The sequence below is a fragment of the Triplophysa rosa genome, linkage group LG22 (genome assembly GCF_024868665.1).
Source record: "Triplophysa rosa linkage group LG22, Trosa_1v2, whole genome shotgun sequence".
In the NCBI taxonomy this organism is placed as follows: Eukaryota; Metazoa; Chordata; class Actinopteri; order Cypriniformes; family Nemacheilidae; genus Triplophysa; species Triplophysa rosa.
Window position 1 is genome coordinate 5,056,190 of NC_079911.1, and position 21,840 is coordinate 5,078,029.

Sequence of the window (21,840 nt, forward strand, 5' to 3'; positions counted from 1 at the left end):
GATAATGGAAAGCCAAAATTCAGTGTCTCAGAAAATTAGAATATTACATAAGATCAATAAAAAAATGCACTCAATATTGGGTTGGGCCTCCTTTTGCATGAATTACTGCATCAACGCAGCCATCTACCAGGACATTTTAGAGCACTTCATGCTTCCTTCTGTTGACAAGCTTTATGGAGATGCTGATTTCATTTTCCAGCAGGACTTGGCACCTGCCCACACTGCCAAAGGTACCAAAAGCTGTTTCAATGACCATGGTGGTACTGTGCTTGATTGGCCAGCAAACCCGCCTGACCTGAACCCTATAGAGAACCTGTCAAGAGGACGATGAGACACCAGACCCAACAATGCAGATGACCTGAAGGCCGCTATCAAAGCAACCTGGGCTTCCATTACATCTGAGCAGTGCCACAGGCTGATTGCCTCCACCCCACATTCATGCAGTAATTCATGCAAAAGGAGGCCCAACCAAGTAGTGAGTGCATAGAAATGAACATACTTTTCAGAAGCCTGACATTTCTGTTTAAAATATCCTTTTTTTATTGATCTTATGTAACATTCAAATTTTCTGACACTGAATTTTGGGTTTTCATTATCTGTAAGCCATAATCATCAAAATTTCAAGAAATAAAGGCTTGAAATATTTCACTCCGTGTAATGAATCTATAGAATATATGGGTTCACTTTCTGAAATGAGTGACAAAAAAATTTACCTTTTTCACGATATTCTAATTTTTTAGATGTACCTGTATATGTTACAGAGATGAAACAAAACAGGATACATTTTAATATCTCTGTACATAATTTTATTTACATGATACAATTTTTCAGTAATGTTGGGTAACAGGATTATATGTGAAATACATATAATAAATAAAGATGGTTTGTACAAACTTGCATAACTAAAATCAAAACCGATGGCTAGTTTTACTATGTAAACTCACTAGACTCTAAACAAACAGAACTGTGCAGCCAGACCCAAAACAGAAAACTGAGTGAGCCTCGTAAAAATAAAAAGTTCACAGAGTCTGCTTGGATATATACTTGCATTTTCACACCAACACACAATACTCAAGCATACTAATGGGACTGATTAAATGACACAAAAACAATACCATTTTTCTTACCTGCATTTAAAGAATGTGACAATCAATCTACAATACCCATTGAAAAGAGATTCACACAAAAACCCCAAACATGAAGTGAATTACAGAGCAAAAAAAATAAACAGACTTCAAATACGCAGTCAACTTTAAAATACTCGGTTCACTAACCATGCAAAACACCCATTTAAAAATCCAACTTGAACCGAAAGCACATTAAAAAAAAAAATGGTGCCTTACAATGCAACACGCAAGTATGGAACATAAAAATCAACTTTATTTCACTTAAAGGATCATAGGAGAACGAAATCATCGTTTCACATGGTCACAATGTTTAACCCCAGCCATACTTGACACAGACAGTCGTATCATGGAAGTAGCTGCTCAAAACTGATTAAGTGTTCTGGTCTGGCTGCATCGAACCATCTGAATGGGATAATAAATTTTTCACATAGTCCGTCAACGGTTTACTTTTTTTTTCACATAGTTGAAAGAACAAAGATCACTCCAACAGCCTGATAATTGATGTCGATCGATGCTCAAGCAGAAAACGTCACTGATAAATGTCGAAAGGCTGACGTGAAGGGGAGTGTTTCAACCCAAAGGAAAGAGCGTCCATTTGCTACATGAGCCAGCCATGCACTGTTGCTCCAACGGCGCTCAGGGCAGAGTGGTAACAGTCTTGAGAGTCCCGTATGTAAATGTGTAACGATCACAATGTATGACAGTCAGCCTTCAACACAACACTCAGACTCCAATTTACAGCAACTCGCCCACTAAGAAACAGATCTGGCAAGATACCTTAAACATTCTTTCTGTTTTCCTATTTGTTGTAGCTCATGTAGAAACAACAGAAATGAAACAGAACAATGGAAACAAAGTGATCACTCATGCATTGGCTTAGAAAGACGATTCTTTTCCCATACTGCAATTAAAAAAAACTAGTCTTTAGAATCACAGGTCAAGTGCGAGTCCTTTTATCCGATCTCTCGCAAAATCAAGGTGCGAGATTTATATTCTCTGAATCTTGTCGGCAACCACGACTGGATTCTCTTTACGGATCTTGGCTGCAGCCTCCGCCTTGTAGTCGTAGGGGCAGTTGTGTTTGTCCGAGTAACGATGAAGTCCACAGAATAGATTCCCACAGCGGCAGTCGAACCCTGACGAAGAAAAAAATATTAGTACATCATCACATGAACTAACAAACGTCACGACTCGCCGGTTGAGAAGTACTTCTTAAGGACAGGTTATTTCACTCACCTGTCAGGCCGACCTTCTTGCGACACATAAAACATCTGTTCCTCTTGGGTTTGGTGGCCTCTGGCGTCTTGGCTTCGTCACTACCAGCTGTGCTTGGAGATGCAGTGGATGCGGTTGGCTGAGTAACCACTGAAAAGACATTCACAGGAATCAAACCCATGCAAATAAAAACATACATTTATATCTCCATCATCTAACACGGAAGGATATTTGTTTTGGTAGAAAAGCAACTTGTTTTTTATTCACTGCACATTGTTTTATCAGAAATAAATCTGACTTCCTGGTACTAAGAGTTCAACAGAGCAATAGGACACCTGGTTCCGGAAGTTCTACTTTTGGAGAGGCCGCCTCCTCTTCACAGGAAATGCTCATCTCAGTCATCTGTTGTGTAACCGGAAGACCAGCGGTGGAGGAGCTGTTGGGCGACTCGGCACTAGCAGCTGAAGAATTGTTTAGCGTTGCTTCAATGATCTGAATGGCTGAGGCTTCTGAGGTGGGACTGCCGGTTACACCGCTGGAACCTGCTGCAAGAAAAAAAAAAAAATTGCGTCTTATGTTGATGAACCACGCTTCAAAGAAAGATCTTATGAATCAATCATCCGTGTAGCAGACAGGTGGAGGAGAGTTTGCGCTCACGTACCCATTGAGCTAATAGGACTGACACCTCCGTTGTTTTGTCTTGTTAAGTGCTCTTTGTAGCATACCGAGCACATGCCATTGGTCCTAGGGTTGCCATAGAAACCACAGCCGGTGGCACAGAGCATGGGCACTGGACTCTGGTTGGTCTCCTGGGCCATCTCTCTGAAATCAGGCAAATCTTAAACAAAAAACGAGAGGGTCAAGTTTAAGACAAAGAGAACCAAACAACAAATTCAGTTCATGTTATCCATGTTCTTTTATCACATGACTTTTTCAGGTAAACGCAGTCTTGGTGTAGAAATTTGAGTCCACATTATAATAAACAGCATGTCAGATGACTTTAAAAAGTAAAAGCCAGATTTGACATCACATCTGCGGCACGATGACACATCACATGCTGAATCTTAAGACTTGAGGTTTCTTCAAATCCTAATCGTCTGAAATGTGAATCAAAGGCCATTTTTAAAGTAAGAAAAATGTTCTCTCAATGTATCTTACAGCAGACAGGGAATCAAATTATAGCAAACCCTTGGGTCAGACGTCTGCGCCTTGCCCTGGCACCAGTTCACCTGATTCAAGCCTTGTGAACTCACGGCACACAGATCATGTGAAACTGTTTCACAACCAGACTACGCTGTGAAGGTCAAACCTGCAAGTAGGGCTGTCACGATTATGAAATCTGGCTGACGATTAATTGTCTAATAAATCATTGCGATTATGACGATTAATGGTGTGTTTGAGAGCTTTGACTTTTAATTCACATACATTTTTGATTCAGCTTTGAATATTGTTCTGAATATAAAGACTATGTTCTTTTTTCTTGGAAATACATAGGAAAAAATTGGGTCATCATATTTAAGGTTTAGGCTTTTACCTGTCAATAATACAACCGCCAAATATTTGTAAATGAAGTAAATTGATCAGGAGTGAATTGAAGCCACCATTAAAATGCTATCAGTCATAGAAAATCTTGTAGTCTGTTTTTTTCTCACTTGCAAGACTACAATAAAACGTTACTTCTATGTTAATGAGATTTTGGTATGCTGGTTTTCACACTGACGTAATATTAAATTGTTCTGCAGGTAATTTGTATGGTATATGCTTTAGTTTTTTTTTTTTTAAGTGATTGTGTTGTGGTGGTACATTTTACAAGTATTACCATGCTTTAGTTACAATATATACACTAAAATATGCAGATGCACTACAGCTCCCCCTAGTAGTGTTGTCACGATACTGGAATTTCTAACTTCGATTCAATACCTAAAAAAATATCGATATTCGATACCATTTTCGATACCACGGGGAATAAACTGCCATAGCAATAAGGCCCTAATAAGCAATAGCAATATAGGCCTTTTTAAATTTTATTTGAAGTTAAATTGAACAAGACTCGACAATGAGGTATATATTTTTTACATTATTTATTAATTGTTAATCTAATGTTAATTTTACGAATACATTTACTATTTAAAATCAAAGTTGTATTTGTCAGTATTAATGGACCAGACCCTGTTGAAAAAACCAGCCTATGCTGGTTTGGTATGTTTTGATGCTGGTTTGCTGGTTTGTGCTGGTTTAAACCATTGTTGACCACGGAATGGGACCGGGTTGGACCTGCACGGTTTCGGCGGGTGGGGCTTCCTGGGTCGCGGCTCGTGGGCTCTCCCTGTTCTTCGTGGACGTTGCTCGGTGGCTTTGGTCGGGGTCACTGAGTGCAGCTATGACATGTCAGAGGAGATCTGGCCCTCCCGGCTGAGCCTGGTTTCTCCCGAGGTTTTTTTTTCTCCATTATTCAGCATTGGAGTTTGGGTTCCTCGCCACAGCAGAGCAGTGCAGTGTTGGCTTGCTCACCGGGAGACTGCATTTATTTATTTATTTATTATAATGATCTTGCTTGGTCTATAAACACCATGCACTGTGCTGTGTTTCACCTTTCTGTGTTTTTCTTATTTGCTCCTGTAAAGCTGCTTTGTAACAATGCACATTGTGAAAAGCGCTATATAAATAAAATTGAATTGAATTGAATAAAAAGCATGTTTCACTATTAATTTTAAGATGGTTCTTAGCTGGTTTAAGATCAAACCAGAATCGATCAAAACATACCTTACCCAGCATATACTGGATTTTTCAACAGGGGAGCTTACATAAATAGTTGTATTTTTTAACTAACATTTAAAAGAGATTAATAAATACTTTAACAAATGTATTGCTCATTCATTGTTCTTTAATGTTAGTTAATAGCCTACATTTTTATTTGGCTAAATTGGCTTTTATTCACATAGGCCCATACTGTAATCATTGATCAGCGCACATATAGACAGAAACGCAAACTTAAACGCAAGAACTGTTGCAGAGACTCCGCATCTTTCTAACATTAACAACTTTTAACGAACGAGCGAATGAGACGAGTGGATGAAATCATTGAACAGCGCACATACATAGAGCGCTATGGTAAACACGGAAGTGCAAACGTGTATCACACGCGAGAACTGTTGCGGAGACTTTACTCGCACCAGCATTATTTCAAACATCAAATTAACCAGAGCGAACGTGACGAGTGGATGAAATCATTGATGAGCGCACATAAAGACAGCAACGCGTGCATTAAACTTGAGAACTCTTGCGGACTGTGTACTAACATAAACAACATATAACCAGGGCGAATGAAACGAGTGGATAAAATTATTGATCAGCGCACATACATGGATCGCTATGGTAAACACGGGAAGCGTAACGAGCGTGCACCACGCCAGATGTGTTACTGAGACTGGCCATCTTTTCTAACATAAACACGATTTAATTGCCACAAACGAGTCAAGTCTGTGAGAGGAGGCGGGGCTCTGTTGTTATGCGTTCACGTGCAGTGTGTGTTAACTCACTGTCGGAAAAGAGAAAGAGAGCGGGAACGCGCAGCTGATATCGATACGTGGGACATAGGTATTGGAACCGTTTCAGATTCTTCAGTATCGATACTTATCGAAATATCGATATTTTTGACAACACTACCCCCTAGTGTCTTCTATAGAGCTGTGCAATAATTGCGATGATCTGAAACCATCGCGATGAGGTCAAACAATCGTGATGAGACGATTATCTAATAATCGTGACAGCCCTACCTGCAAGACAGCCTCAAACATCCAGTTTGCCTTCCCAGTCTCCCAAAGTCAACAAAATCAATCAAATAATGTTCTGTAACAAATCCTATAGTATGAAGACAATCACAAGAGGACTTCAGTAATGCAAAATATCAAAATAATAGTCTTTTACAGTATCAGCATGCCCACCAAAAACTGCTGTCATAAGCTTTCTGCCTTCAAGCGTTTACAACAATCACAATTTCAGCCTATTCCACTGCTATAAGTGTACACTTGTGTAGATGATGCCAACCTGACAAATCCACGCAGGAAAGTTAAATATACATATGGCTGTTTTTCGTATAACATGTTTTATTCGTCTCTTTACTATTAAAAGTCATTTTTTTTATCGTTTCTTTTACTTCATTTAAATAAATCAAACATTTATTTATAAATGTCGGATGTCTAGATTTCACTTTAATTCACTTGGCTAAAATGAATTCAAATTGAAGTGTGAACTCATCGACAGAATCCTCCCCTCAAGCATTTGCAAACACAAGCGGTTTCCGTACAAAACAAATGAACTCAAATACAAACCAAAGCTTACGTAATTAACAAAACTTCAAACACAACACAGAAATAAGCAAATATAACATGAAATACCTCGTTGGCTGCATGATACATGAATATATCTATATCCCTTTCAAGTCCATTGTAGAAACCAACTTGAACTGACACGCAAAACTCAGGTTTGTCACCTGCTTGCAGGAACTGAAAATTCTGTACAGTCAGCAATTACATACACCAGCCCGTATTTCAGATTAAAAGTACCACAACCAATGACAGAAAATCAATATACAAATACAACTTATCTTAATTACTAAAGTGATTTTGAGAAAACAAACAATATACACAACATAAACACTCCCACCAAATCACACAAACCTTAATGTGGGATTTCTCTATATACAGTAGTAACTTGTCACTGGTAAACACTTCAGCATTTCAATAAAAAAAAACATTCATATTACTGACCACTTATTTCACATTCCAGTTTCAAGCAGACTAACAACTTTATGTACTGGTCTTTCAAGAAACACAAACTTTGTTACAGGTTTTCCTTTTTTGTCATCACCAATCATTAAAAAAAAAGATAATCTAACTGACTAATCAATTTAAAACGATCTACAGACAACTTGGATTTGCGCAGTAACTTTTAGTATAAAGTGTTTTTGCTGTTTGCTCCCCTATCAAGTGAAATATTTCGTCGTTGTGACAATCCTTCTATTGCAAACAAAGTACCAGTAGTGTTTTGATCAATAACCTTTTTTTTACATAAAAAAACATAATATACTACCTTAAACATAATATACTACATCTATAATGGCATAGATACATGTACATAAACAATTACTAAGCGAGGCACATAAAAAAAAACAGATACCAAGAACCAATAAATTGCAAATATTCTTCAAGAAAAAAAGATAAAATTCAGGGATGTTTGATCAGTAACCTGACAGAAGAACGTCCAGAAGAACTTCCCTGCATTCCAATTCGCCTACTTATACTAGCCCTAATAGTAGGTACTGTTTGTGTTGGAACTGTAGGTACTAGGGCTGCACGAGGATTTATCGCGAAACCACTAAATCCTATTGTAATTGAGCTGGCTGCGATATGCAATGTGTCGATTTTTTTTTAAATGCGTAGCTTGTCCGTGAAGCACGGCTCTGGGATCAGTAGAAATGCTGCTCGATCTAAAAGCAGTGTGAGTTTGAGTCGCTTATAATGTGCATTTGAAAAGGCAACACCCTTCAAACATGATCATTATAAATATACTTTATCATCATAAAAAACCTGATGAGGCTTTAGTAACAGTGATAAAAAAGATGTCCATAGGCATTTCCTAGATTCTAGAACATGTTATGGTCTTCTTCGGCAGTGCGTATTTGGAGTTTCCGCACGAGAGCGCCCTCTGGCTTTCGGATGCAGCAGCATTTCCCCGTACTTCACTCAAAAGCTGTGCATAAATCACGTGATATTTATCGTCGGTTTATCGCAACAGCCCTAGGTACTTTTGAGTACATGGCAAAAGAGACTGCACACACTGGGACATACTAACAGGAAGCGGAAGTGTCCGTTGTTGCATAGACAACACAGTGTTTCCCCATTCATTGACGAGACTATGGCGGCCCACCATAATCTACTTTGTTCCGCCATAATCTTAAAACGAGCCTATTTTTTTTCTTATAACAAAAATATTTATTTGAATTTTGTTGAATTCTGCACCATTGTTTCGTTGCTGTGCCATTGTTCATCATTGTGGGCAGCACAAACACATACTGTACATAAGAAAGCATGCTCGCTCGCTACAGTTTCAGCTTTCGCGGTTGAAACGCAGACACGCGAACTGGCCAGGATTTGAGACGTCGCCAAGCCATACTGAATACAACATCATTTGAGGTATAAGTAAAATCTAACTAATGTTTCAGTATTCACTGCAGTTTTCCACCAGTACAAACATGATATCTGTTTGCTCAGTCGTATACTGATAAAATCATTACCTCAGGGCATTAGCATCATCATGTTACGTCAAGTTATTTTTGAAAAATGTTTTTTTGTTGTGGCTCAGGTGCAGAACGCATAGTTTGATTACCAACTGCGCTGGAACATGAATTTGAATTATGATGTGAATGACACCTTTTAAACCAGGGGTCACCAACTAGCGGACCTCAAAGCCTTTTGACATAAATAAATGAACGCCTAACATTATTTTCTAATCTTTTGACATAATAAATAAATGAATGCCTAACATTATTTTCTAATGCATAAATCAAATTTATGCAGGCACATCAAGGTCCGCTCATTAGCAGTTTGGGTCCTACGGCGCCACGGACAGTTAACATTTGTGCACTGTTAATACGTTCAGACGTCAATGAGTGAAGAGAGCAGAGACGGACTCACTGCACAGCGTGCAGAGAGATGTAACTGTCAGTGACTGAAAAACAATGTCCTTTTCAAAACCATGTTTTCCGAGATGAATTTATTCTTCCTGCATCGACATGCACGAGGCCGATTTGTCTCATTTGCTCGGAGTCTGTTGCGGTTATCAAAAGTGGAAACCTTAAACGGCATTATGAAGAAACACTTTGAAGAAACTTACCCACAGCAGTCCGAGGTAAGGACACGGAAAATATATTAGCTCAAAGCCCAGTAGGAGCGATCTACACGGGTCCTCCCTCACTCACTTACCGCCCAACAACGAGCATATGAATGTTCACTAAGAATACAGTGGATCTTAGGAAAACATAAGCCCTTTACTGATGGGAAAATAGTAAAAGAGTGCATGAAGGCTGCGTGTGAAACACTTGTAGAAGGAAAATAAAGACATGAACTAAAAGAAAATATTAAACAAACCCCCCTTTCAGCTGCACCAGCCACAAGAAGAGCTGAAATGTTATCAGAGGATGATCAGTCACAACTTGATGCTGCTATTTGTTCATCTCAGTTCAGCAGAAAACAACACTTTAGTTTTCTTTTAAAGTTGTTAATGTTGAAATGAATGTATGTTCAGTGCAGGTTTTGAGATTAGTGCATTTTGCACATTTTCCTTCATTATATTGTTGTCAGAAATTGTTATGCCGTCGTATAGATATGAAAAGACATGTTTATTTCTTTGGTCTGCCAAAAAACATCAATTCATGTTTTAGGTATTTAATTGTCCGGACCTCGGCTTGTAAGAGGGTTCGTTTACTGAACCTCAAGCAATTTTAGTTGAAGACTCCTGGTTTAAACTGTTAAAATAGTTTAGAATTAATAAATAGTTAAAACGTATTAAAATACTTCAGTTTTGTTTTTAATGGTAAATTATTTTTCGTTTAGTTTATTAGGTTAGTTTAGAAAAATGTTTTGAGAAGTTTTGTTTGTTGCTCAGGCACAGAACGCAGTTTGATTGCCAACCGCGCCAATTTTAATTATTTGAATGCATGATGGGCATGAGTCTGCTTAATTTCCTCCTTTAGCTTCGGCTGTCCCCGTAAGAAAAAAATATATAGGGGTGCACGCCACACGATTACATGCTTCTCTGTGTCACCCTGTCCCAAAGTTGTCAATATATTTGGCTTGTCGTACATCTAGCAGCGCTGCTCAGACCGATCGGCAGAGAAAGCGCCAGTCATTAATTGCTCTCGTGTTACTTTGATATAAACTGATAGGTCTGCGCAACACGTGCATAAAGTTGAAAACATAATAAATTACAAACTTACCATTACTCTGTTGTGCTGAGAGAGTGTACGCTTTTCTTACTCTAAACTCTAAACAGTCGCCGCATCATAATAATGTATGTATGTTCTGTTCCGGATAGTAAAGTGATACTGCCATGCGGGGGAGTGTGACAATGGCACTGTGAAAAAGGCCCGCGTTTTAATATATGGTAATAAATTAATTAGTTCAACTGTTAAACACTTTTGCTTCATTTTTTGATGGCTCATGCTCTACATGTTTTGACTGTTTGTGAACACCCATTTTACCATGTGCTGTGTCTAGTGTTGTCAAAAGTACCGGTACTTCGGGTCCAAGTCGGTACCTAAAAATAAAAAAGTTGTCGGTACCTAATTTTCACAAGACCCGGTAGTACCGACGTACCGGGTCAACCTGGTACTGATGCTCTGTCTGACAGGTTGTCAGTTGGAAACTTTTTATAGACGCAATAAGACGTGATGAGCGGATAAGCGCGGCTCCGATCCACAAGAGATGCGCACAGAAATACTTCAGATTAAAGTCATATCACGAAGAAAACTAAGAGTTTTGTGGTAAAACGAGGAAGCATCCGGATTTAAGGTAACAAGTTCAAGCAGTAAGTTTCAAATTCTGTTCTCGTTTGCATTATGAATGTTGTAGCATACTGTATGTTAAGTTAAAGGTTACGTTAAAACAAACGTCCCTGTTTGCGTGTTAATTTGTTAGCGCCAATGCTTATCCAGTCAAGTGTCCTTATTAACCATTTAATGCTTTTATAACTGTAATGGAGTAAAATTAATGGGAGGACAGGGTGGGGTTTACAGTACCTAGTATTTTATTTAGGCCTATCTGAAATCTATGTGCTAGAAAACTATCATACTATCTGCATGACTAGCAATGTGTATGTCTTGGATAGATAACTCTATTAGGTTTAAAAAACCACATTTAAACTAAAGAAAAATATATCTGTTGCATTTATTATTTTAATATACAGTTACCTTAATGTAAGTAATCTTGTGTAAATGCAGTATAAAAACTGAGGTTTGTTTTAATATTGCATATGCATGTTTGTTCAGTCAGTTGACTTACTGAAGCTTATTCTATTTGTCTTATACAGCAGCAGACTGAGTAGGATGTTCATCAGCATGAAAGACCCCAGTGAGCACACAACCGTTTCGGGAACAATTAACTTGTATACTTCATGTATACAAAATGGCATTGCTTTCTATACATTTATATTAACAATGAGCTTTATTAATAAAATTATGTTTCAATTAGCATGTACTGGTGTTTTGCTTTGGTACTGAAATTGGTACCGAGAACCGTGGAATTTTACTGGTATTGGTACCGACTACTGAAATTTTGGTACCGTGACAACACTAGCTGTGTCCTATTATCCCCATGTATATATAGAGCCAATTATTAAATTACTACTATAGCTATTGTATTCTTATAGATTGAGTCACTTAATTTTAATCTTAAAGTGCACCAGATCGCCTTTAAAATATGCACAATTTTTGTACAGGGGAGCATGCCCCCGGACCCCGCTACAGGAAAATATGATAGACTCACTAAATTCTGTGGGAAACACAGCAACATTGTGGCCAATAACTGTCACACACATCAAAATACAGCTCTTCTTTCCATTCATTCATTATTTCGTATGTAATGTTTACTGTATACTTACATTTGTTAATTTATACGCATCAGTTTATAATTTATTAACGCAGTAGAGCGTCACTAAACTCCGCCTACTGGCGGTGAGTTGTGGGTAATATCAGCTGTTAGTGTGCATCATTCTGCACGTCGAATTTCTACCGGAAGTAAGACCATATGGGAATCTTTGGAATACTATTTTCAACATACTACGATTTGGGACATACCAATTCTACTTTCGAATACTATTAGGACGGATAGTATGCTGATTGGAACGCAGGGTGAGACAACTCGTTACTCCCGAGTCATGCTAAAGATGAAGCTTTCATGAACGACCCATCACTGTGACTGACATCCATCACCTGGTCTGTTCATCACCTGGTCTGTTCACCTCGAGGACTGATAGGAATCCTCCAGCTCAAGCAAACATTTGAATCTTTCAATCAATAACACTAAACCCCACTGCAGGCGGGGGGGCACTGAGGTTCAAGTGCTTCTTGTTTCCGAGTAAACATGAGATTGCAGCATTCACCTCCACGTCAGAGGTTTTCCCCAGTAAACCCCCGCGTCACGTGTGCACGCGCTGCCCCTAACGGGCTCGGGCTCACGTGGAAGAAGGTTTTCGTTTTCTGTCACAAGGGTGCAATGTGACATGCTGCTCTGAAAAACCTCCGCCATGCGAACAGCAGCGTGTTCTGACTATAAGCTATAAATACCCTGACCTGCCTCCATTACATCATAGCTTTCTAGTAGACCCCCCTCCTCTCTGCGTGGGCTTTAAAGCGAGCTGTGTATGTTTTGATAAAACCAAAAATGGAAATGACCCCGGTGTGTTTGTCTCGAGAACAAGGCTGTTTTTCCAACCGATTCATGTGTGCCTGCACATGTATCACGGTATGCTCGACAGCAAACACACAGACCCATCGCATATACTGCAAAACAAATAACTAACTGATAACCAGGTTAGATAATCAAACAAAACCAACCCGTTTTGAGCTAATAAATAAAAACAAAGCATCAAACTGATAACGAAACAGGAAAATAAGTCATAAAACAAGCTGTAAGGTTGTCACGCGATGCTAGCGTGCTCCCGTTCAATGCAACAATACGGCCGACGTGGAAAATATGTAAAATCTTACAATATGAAAACGTGTACTGCTGTACATGTGTTATTAGTAAATCATACGTTGCGTTTTATACAGGTTATAGAAAGATGTTACAGTATATAAGGTATATAAGGCCCTGAGAAATCCACTGAGTCATGCTAATACTAGCAAAGTGGCTAATTAACATTACACACAATTACATGCACGTTTAAAGCCCCCAAACACCTAAATACAACATCTACAAAACTTCACGCACGTTCAACATCGTTCATTTACATATTGTTGTAAAGGCAATATCATAGACATTTATCCGATTTACATTTGGGTCATGGTAAATGCTTTGTGCTATCCTTTGTTTTAAACATTCGTCCTGTTTGAGCCAAAGTACAAGCCTCGGTTTAAAAAAGCATTATGATCCACCTGTAAAACATAAATTAGTAACAAAACCTTTAAGTTTAAACAGCTTGTGTGAGAAAAATACTGAGTAAATACGTTCATCTATTCAACGCACTGACGCTAACGTTTACTGGCTGGCTTTTGCTTCGGTCATAAATGATCTTAATCAAGGCAGAAAATGTAAGATATTAGATGCCAAGACACATTAGAGTGTATCAATAACATTGAACGCATTAAACACATCAAACAAACTAAATAACATGATGAGTAAACACTTTCGAGGCAAACACATGCAGCTAACTGGCACAAATAATCATGTTTCAACAGTGAAACTCGGTTAAAAAGCTTCTCTGTTAACAAGCAAAGCAAACAGCATGCGAGCTACAGAATGTAAATATATAAAGCTATTTCAAGTGCTTCTCCCCATCATATTTCAGCTTTCGGATGGAAGCAAACAACAGGCTAATCACACTAACGTTAGCTAAATGCTATCACCAGCTAACAACCATATTTGGTTAAACTCGCCACAAGTTCACCAAGTTCATTATTTTACACCAACAAATTACACTTTACGTTACATTATACTCGCTTATACATTAAGATATAACCATAATAGTCGTTCTAGCTTGTTAATTAACTAATAGCTGGTTCATTTTTTTTTTGTTTCGCTATTGCGTTAGCATGACCGTTTAAAGTGTTTTTAAGGGGTAAGGTTAGCTTTACTTACCTTATGTATGAAAACGAGAAGCTCCCAAAATAAAGAGACAATAGAAAAATAAACCCTTGTCGGCGGCGGCCTGTGACGTTTGCCCGCTGATGTGTATTTCGGTCTGTTTTCTGGCTGCTGTATGATGGTTTTCTTTAATAGAAGGTGTGACGTCATTGATGCGAACACGCCCACGAGGCGGGGCTATCTGCACCAGTCATAACAAGTTTACTGTACAAAAACAACCTTCTGCCCAGTCGCAACAGATGTAGTGCTATGGAATTTGGCAGTAGGAAGTCAATATTTTAGGATATATCAATGATAAATGGTTTGTTAGGGTTTATAGGAGCTGTAGGTGGGTACATTTATAGTTTTTCTGAATTTGTTCTTTAGTCATTTTCCTAAAAGAACATATCTTATTAATATCTATTGGTGATAGTATAAGACAACAATCTTTATGTGGACACTCTCTGTACAGTACATTGGTTCCTGGAGGTTATTTTTACATCAGCAGCTCTTGTATCAGATGTCACCACCCAGCGATCTGCTGACCCGGAGAGCATCCAGGACTTTAGATCTTTCTGAAGGACATGTTGATTCATTTAACCATCCCATCTTGATCAAAGTATAACAGACAAAAGAACACAATGGCAGATACCATGTTGAGCAGTGACAGCATCATACAGTATGTAGATTCAAACAGCCGTCCCAAAGATTGAAGATCAGTTATTGCAAACGTCTACATGACTTAATTTTTTGGGTTTAAAGATCGAGCTTGACACGCCACACCCCCTCACACTATCTCTGTTGATCTATTTCTATTTGAAAAACTGAATGAACATTAAGATATTTTGAATCCGTAAGATATTTTGAAACTGGAAACCGCAATAACCTGTAAAGCTTTTATCATGTAAACAAGAACATAATGAAATGAATGTGGGATGTCTTAAACAACCGCGTGTTTGTTTTGAAACCATTCTCATATTTTGCCCCCAGGTTATATATAGAAGAGGAATCTGACAGCAGATGGACTCAGTTCATGTGAAAAACACTACCGCTTTATGGTCCCAAGCGTATTCAAAACAAGAACTCAACCTATTACTAACCAAACACTAATATGTTTTATATACCAAATGTATTTTATATAAAGAGATGCTGTAATTACTATAACCTGGTGTGACCATATACTTTTGGTGTGACTTCCATTTGAATTATTCATTCTAATCTAATCAGTATAATCATTTTAAGGGAAAATAAAGGACTTGCCTAAAAAAATGATCAAAGAAATGAAAACCTACTTTACATAAGCCACACTTTGTAATAATCAACATTGATCAATGACTCAGATTATTGACTGTTATGTACTGTAGGTTAAGAACAAGTGTTTGTTATTGGAATTGTGCATTAACCATAATAAAATATCAGAAACAAATTTGACAAAACTCGCATAAGGCGATGGGCAGCATTTTCAAGAAGTCCAGCTTCTAGAGTTATTCTTGGAAAACCAAAAAACAGAGTTTCTCTTCTGTTAAAGTCCCTGTGAACCGGAAGTTGCGATCGTTTTGACTTACGTATTTTGACGCATTTCCGAGTGAAATAGAATTTTGAATAAGAAAAATAGTAGGCGTGGCTTTTATCTTCCTCTGTGATTTGATTGGATGTATAAAAACAGCCGTTGCATTTTGAAATGGAACTGGCAGCAGACTGACAGTTGAAGGGGAGGAGTTAAAGGATGCTCCGCCCAAGCAGTCTAACAAACGTCATCCAAGATGGATAGTCACAGGACGGAAGTGCAATTTCAGATTTTATCTAAAGATTATGAGGGCACACGATTTTTTAAAAGAGGATGACCCTCATTGATAAAATATTTACAAAAACGCTGCAATATTTCATGTAAAAAAATAGTCATTGTCATTTTTAATTTCACTGGGACTTTAAAATTGTCATGTTGAAACAGATAAACACATAGCTTTTTTGAAAGAGCATTAGTTGATTTATTCTCTCCACAGGACACCATGGAAAGTAAAATTATTTACAAAATTTGGAATGTTGAATAAATGCATACCAATCATTTTAAGAGTAGCTGCTTCCAGAGAAACCATTCACATAACTATACATTAAAAGGGCTGCGTCTGTGATGCAAATTATTGCTGGTTTGAAAAACAATCACTAATGCCATGAATAAATCATAAACCTTTTAAAAAAGTATTTACATTTCGATTAGTAATCTCAAAGTCAAAGTGTACTAAATAAATAAAAGATGGGACAATAAAAAACAACCTTTTTGAAATGAGTCTGTGCAGACAAAACAAAATGCATGACAGTCCCAACTACACTAGACTGTTTCATTAAAAAAAGGCATCCACAAAAATAACTGTTTTGTGACATCACAATCATTTCACAGTAAAATTTAGGGGCATAGTTTTTTTTTCAACGCGCAATGTGGCAAATGCACTTGCAACTGCAAAGCAACAAAAATGCCTAATAACATACTAGGGGCTCGGTGTCGATATTTATTAAAAAAAATTAAAAAAATCTTGGTCTTATAGAAGTGGTGACGGTGCTCTTCACATCCATAAAAATTGTGGGTTTGTCACATTGTCAGTATATGTTAATCTGAATTCATTTAGCGCTCCAGTCTAGCGAAGAATCAGTGTCGAACAATCAAAGGAGGGATTTCATGCAAATAAAAAATAAGCAAAGTACAAGTTAGTCATTCTCCCCAACGTGTGTACACATAGCAAAAACTACTTCATCAAATAAAAACATGACAGTGATCATTTTACAAAGCTGCGCCGCTTCATCCAATCAATTGTTTTCATATACACTGGTGATGATCATCTTCGTAGGATTTTTCAGAAACAGCAGTGCAATCGCTCACGGAGAAGGACACGTCCATTCGCACACTATTCAGACTTCACAAATAATTTTTTTTTCACAAAAATCTGAAATGTCATTTCCTACGTTTTCACCTCTAAAAGATTTGTGCAATATAAAATGCTGTATCAATTCAGAAATACTAAATGGGATTTTCGCTCTTATAAAAAACGCAACCGACTGCATCCAGCGAATGGAATTAAATGACTTTCTATTGCTCGTTCGCCCACTGTGTCATATGTCAGCCCGATAAGGCCACTGAATATGCGGTGTGGATCGGTGAGTATTGCTCTGGTTCGGACAGTTCAGGGTCTATGGCACTTGACATGACGTTTCCTCGGCCCACCGTGGACACCCTTAAAGCAAACGCCTGCAAATCTACACAAATGTGAGGGTGTTTTTGCGAGAGGATAAAACATCGACATTCTTCAAAGAATAAAAACCGTTTCCATACAACCAAGTCCAAAAACGTACAACTTTCAGAGTGTGAACATAGGTTTGGTAGGCATTGGAATAGGGTGGTCGGCCTTCTTGAAGTCCAAGCCAAGCTGCTAGAATTTTAGGAAGAAGTCCCTTTCCCCTTACGCCAGCAGTTCTGTGCCACAGTGTCCCAACATGCTTTGGTTCAGATAGCTCGCACCACTTTCAGTTTCCACGTCCAATGTCTTTTTTTGTTGACGTCTCTTCTCTTTCACAATCCTTATTGAAGTTCTTCACCGCGTTCCCACGATTCACGTACAGAGATCATTTCAGCACATCCTTAAAAGATTGCATCTGGGCAAAAGTTAGCGGGGACAGAAGACTCGCTGGAGAAAAAGCTATGGATATAAGTCGAGACGATAACAGCTGATGACATTTAGCACTTTTTAGCTTGTCATTCAGATGAGTAACGTTATCCTACCAACAAAAACAAATGTCACCAATCGAATTCTACATTCATTTCCACAGCAAGTGGAACGTGAAGTGCTACGTCATTGTCTTCTAGCTCAGAATCTCACACAGATCATGAAAGTGGTTTAAAAATCTTTAAAACGAAAAATAAAAAAACTGAGTGAGATGTGATCGAGAGCCCTCAGCTACACCTAACATCCCACTAGAGCTCTACGCAGGTTGTTTTCTTCAAAATAAAATAAAAACGTAAAAGTAAAAACGATCTTTACAAAAAGCACAGGTTTTTATATTGGTTGGACTACACCAACAGGCTAACACACAGTGAAGGCGTAAATCTTTAAGATGCATCCTTCCAGGCGTTTGTCCGTCTCCCACTTGATGCAGTGGTTCTGCCCCTTTAACCCATGGTCCACAGCCGCCAGTTTCCATCAGACTGAATATAAAGCACTCCTCTGGGTACACAAATAAGACGGTGAACATTCAGTTTCATCTACGCTGCCATCTCTCGAACGATGATCAGGTCGACGGTGCTGGGGAAGGTCTTCAGTAGGGACACTGCGTTTCCGTGGTCGACGTTAATGAAGCTGTACCCGTTTGCCTGCGGTGAAGACACGCGGTGAAGTTATTCCCTCATTCAGGCAACCAAAGTGATTAATACGGAAAAAGATGAAGAAATTACCTGGAGGATTTTATCTCCAGGTTGAAGGAGCTTTGAAGCAGGTCCATCTGACTGAACCCTCGTCACAAATATACCCTGAGGAAACAAAAGGGCAGTTCAGTAAAGACGTCATGTTATACATTTTCTTTCATGTAATAAGGTATCGTGTAGCATCGTATTTTATTGTGAAACTAGCTACGCAGACCGCACTCGCTCTTGTGCGTGACATGAGGGAAATTTGACTGGGATGATTGTTTTGAGCAAACCTCAATTAGTAATATGACTTTTTTGGTAACTTCCCCAAAAGTGGTCACACAAACACGGTTTCAAAAATGCTGAAGTCGTTGGTTTAAAATAGAAAAGAAGAAGTGCATACAATGTCGTCTGGGCGGAAGGGATTTCCACGGCCACCGACTCCACCTGATATGCTGAAACCCAACTCGGGATTCTTCTCTATCGTCACGTGGAGCTGAAAACACATAACAGACCCCTTCAACACACTACTCACGACACTGAAGAGTCATCACATAAACTCATAAGAATCCATTTCTACTTCTAGGAAAATGACGGGGGATATGCCCTAGACCAAGAGAACCACGACACATTTCTGCAAGTATTTATTAATATTGGATGTTTATTTCTCAATCAAGATCTTGATTTTCCTTTTTATTCCATAACAATAAAATGAAGTGGTTGGGTAGGTATTAATGTATTTTATTTATATAAAATGTCTTTCTTTTGCTTATCTATTATTACTACTGTTATTAGTTCCTTTTAATTACAATCTATGTAAAGCTGCTTTGCAACGACACAAATTATGAAAAGCGCCATATAAATAAAACTGAACTGAATTGGCTTCTTTTTTAAACAAAGATCACATATTTGTGTATAAGAAATGTCAAAGGCAAGCTATTAAATGTTGGTGCCTACCTCTTGCTGCAGCGTGTCATGGGACACCCGTGAAGGGCCCGGGGGCTGCTGGGATACTTTAAGCATCAGATAGTCTATGAGCTGCTCTCTGGAGGGGTGACGAGCCATTGGTGACTGACCGCAGGTCATGGGAGATCTCACCGGAGGACACATTTGTCCATTCATCAAAGGCACCTGATAAAGAAGCAGCAAAACCATCAGGAGCGACATATGGACCGATCAATAACATAACAAGTGTCATAACTGCAACAAATGACCAATTTAGAGTTCAATAAAATGATCAGATGTCATTTCCTCAAGGCTAAAGTGATCCTTACATAAAACCTGCCGAGTCAGACACAGTCCGTTTAAAGATAGCTGTAGATTCATGAACTCTGTGTGGAGAGATCTGGGATGTCTTTCATGTTAGAGTCATGTTTCTTTAAATGCAAACGAAAAACTGTAAAAATTCAGTCAGCTATATTCAATCTAAACAACAGTGGAAGCTTTTCTATCTGCTGCTGAAATTGAGGTAGATAAAGAAATACTGGCCTTTTTAATAAAAGCCAATGGAAGATTTGTTAAACTGCCATCATGCGTAATGCATTTTTCGGACACCAGGGGGCACAAAATTCCCAGGAAACGATTTTAGACAAAAAACAGAAAATCCTGTTGACCAACGAAGCATCCTGGCAAAGTAATAAGATACTTGGTTGTCTTTAGACGACTTTAATAGGTTAAATGTCAAGGGAAAATGCTTGCACTAAAAAAAGTCTTTATCTTCTTTTGTTCGGACACAAAGTCCAAGAGCCAAATGAGAGAAGACATGTTTTGGTGATGGTAACTTCAAAGCTAACTATAAACTGAATAAAAAACCCCATGAAGTCAACAATTAAATATTCGCAATAGATAAAAATATGACTTTGCTACATAACTAGTAAATGTAATATTATAAAGACAACATATCGTTTCCGAACCTAAATAGCTGGCTACACTTGTTGGATGTACATAACCCTGAAGAGACATTTCAAATTTAAATGTATTTGTCCTGTAGCAATGTTCACATAAAATGTATGAAAAGGTACTAAAGCGAGAAAAACTTCTAATACAACCATAAACTATCCTGGATAACAATGCGTATAGCAAAGCTGATAACACTTAGAACTGAAACAATAATAATGTTTAGTGGACTTTTACAATTTTTGCCTTATCTGTTCTCCCTGAAATTTTCTGGGGACCCTTTGCAACCTTCTGAAGGCCCCCTGGGGGTCCCCGACCCCAGTTTGAAAACCCTCTGTTAGAAAGCTTGACCAATGCCTAAAACAATAACATTCAGGCATTCAGCTGCATTACAAGTTAAGATTCTGTCCTCAATTGTGTAAACAATTGCTCATTTTTGGGGGGTGAACTATTCATGCTTCATAATATATCGACTTCTTTGCAATATTATAAAAAATAGCAAACCAAGTGGCATTTGCAAACAAACTCTTTATGATCTTTTCCAAATCACAAAAGTGTCCCAGCGGAGTAAACACAGGTGTAGTTCATCACATTGCGTAACTATTCATGTCATGACAACCAAATACTTTTCCGAATATTCCAAGGTGTAAACAGTATATTTACTGTTTCTCATTTAAAACCACGCTAACGTCAATTCTTTAGCTTTTTCTTTCATTAATACGCAATTTTTATTTACTAGCTGAAAATATTATTGCACTTACTTTTCTGAGCGTGTCGATATGATAGCCCTGTTGTCCATGGGGACTAAAAACATCATCCTGCAGGTAAACAACACAACATATGATTCGACAATCGTTAGCTCTGGGGTCTTACGTTACATTTATGCATTTGATCACTTGGGTGGTTGACAAATAAACCGTATGTGTCCCACGGTCGCATGTGTCCTATGGTGTGACAGCAAAAATTTAGGAACATTTTTATTAGAAAAAAACGACCATAAAGTTAAATATTATATGACTGATATTTATAATATAAAATAGCATAAGAGAGTTTTATCTTGAAGTCATTAAAGATTTACATAATCATTGTTAGTTTATTTCCAACATTTCGGCTGTCACACCATAGGAAACGTGCAGTTTATTTGTCAACTACCTATTTTTATCTAAAGCAACTTCTAATGCATTAAAAGGGGTAGTTCACCCAAAAAATCATTTATTCACCCTCATGTTTTTTTTTTATCTGTTTATGACTCCTTCTTCTGTTGAACACAGAAAAATAGTGTGGTTGTGTGTTCATACAATGAAAGTCAATGGGGTCGGTGTTGTCTATTTGCCAACTTTCTTAAAAAATGTATTTTGTGTTCTGCAGA

The 21,840-nt window shown here is 38.2% G+C and overlaps 2 protein-coding genes across 6 annotated transcripts in view; both read right to left on the reverse strand.

The window, feature by feature from the left end:
• Nucleotides 1-8: 8 nt before the first annotated feature.
• zfand5b (zinc finger, AN1-type domain 5b) lies at nt 9-14,326 on the reverse strand. 2 transcript variants are annotated; one of them, XM_057320806.1, is made up of 5 exons: nt 14,198-14,326; nt 3,004-3,180; nt 2,678-2,884; nt 2,364-2,492; nt 9-2,263 (listed from the first exon to the last, which is right to left on the reverse strand). In XM_057320806.1, exons 2-5 carry the CDS (start codon nt 3,158-3,160, stop codon nt 2,115-2,117), a joined length of 642 nt encoding a protein of 213 aa, XP_057176789.1. In that variant the 5' UTR covers nt 3,161-3,180; nt 14,198-14,326; the 3' UTR covers nt 9-2,114. The 2 variants fall into 2 exon arrangements, with proteins under 2 accessions (XP_057176789.1, XP_057176788.1); XM_057320805.1 differs by having other exon boundaries at nt 2,678-2,887.
• A 1,820-nt stretch (nt 14,327-16,146) lies between these two features.
• erbin (erbb2 interacting protein) overlaps nt 16,147-21,840 on the reverse strand; it is a 93,987-nt gene continuing 88,293 nt past the window's right edge. For all 4 annotated transcript variants that reach the window (XM_057320385.1, XM_057320387.1, XM_057320388.1 and 1 more), the window contains 5 exons: nt 21,233-21,289; nt 19,533-19,706; nt 18,979-19,071; nt 18,624-18,698; nt 16,147-18,542 (listed from right to left, as the gene is read on the reverse strand). In XM_057320385.1, coding sequence (XP_057176368.1) covers nt 18,435-18,542; nt 18,624-18,698; nt 18,979-19,071; nt 19,533-19,706; nt 21,233-21,289 — 507 coding nt within the window. In that variant the 3' untranslated portion in view covers nt 16,147-18,434. The remainder of the gene's footprint in view (nt 18,543-18,623; nt 18,699-18,978; nt 19,072-19,532; nt 19,707-21,232; nt 21,290-21,840) is intronic.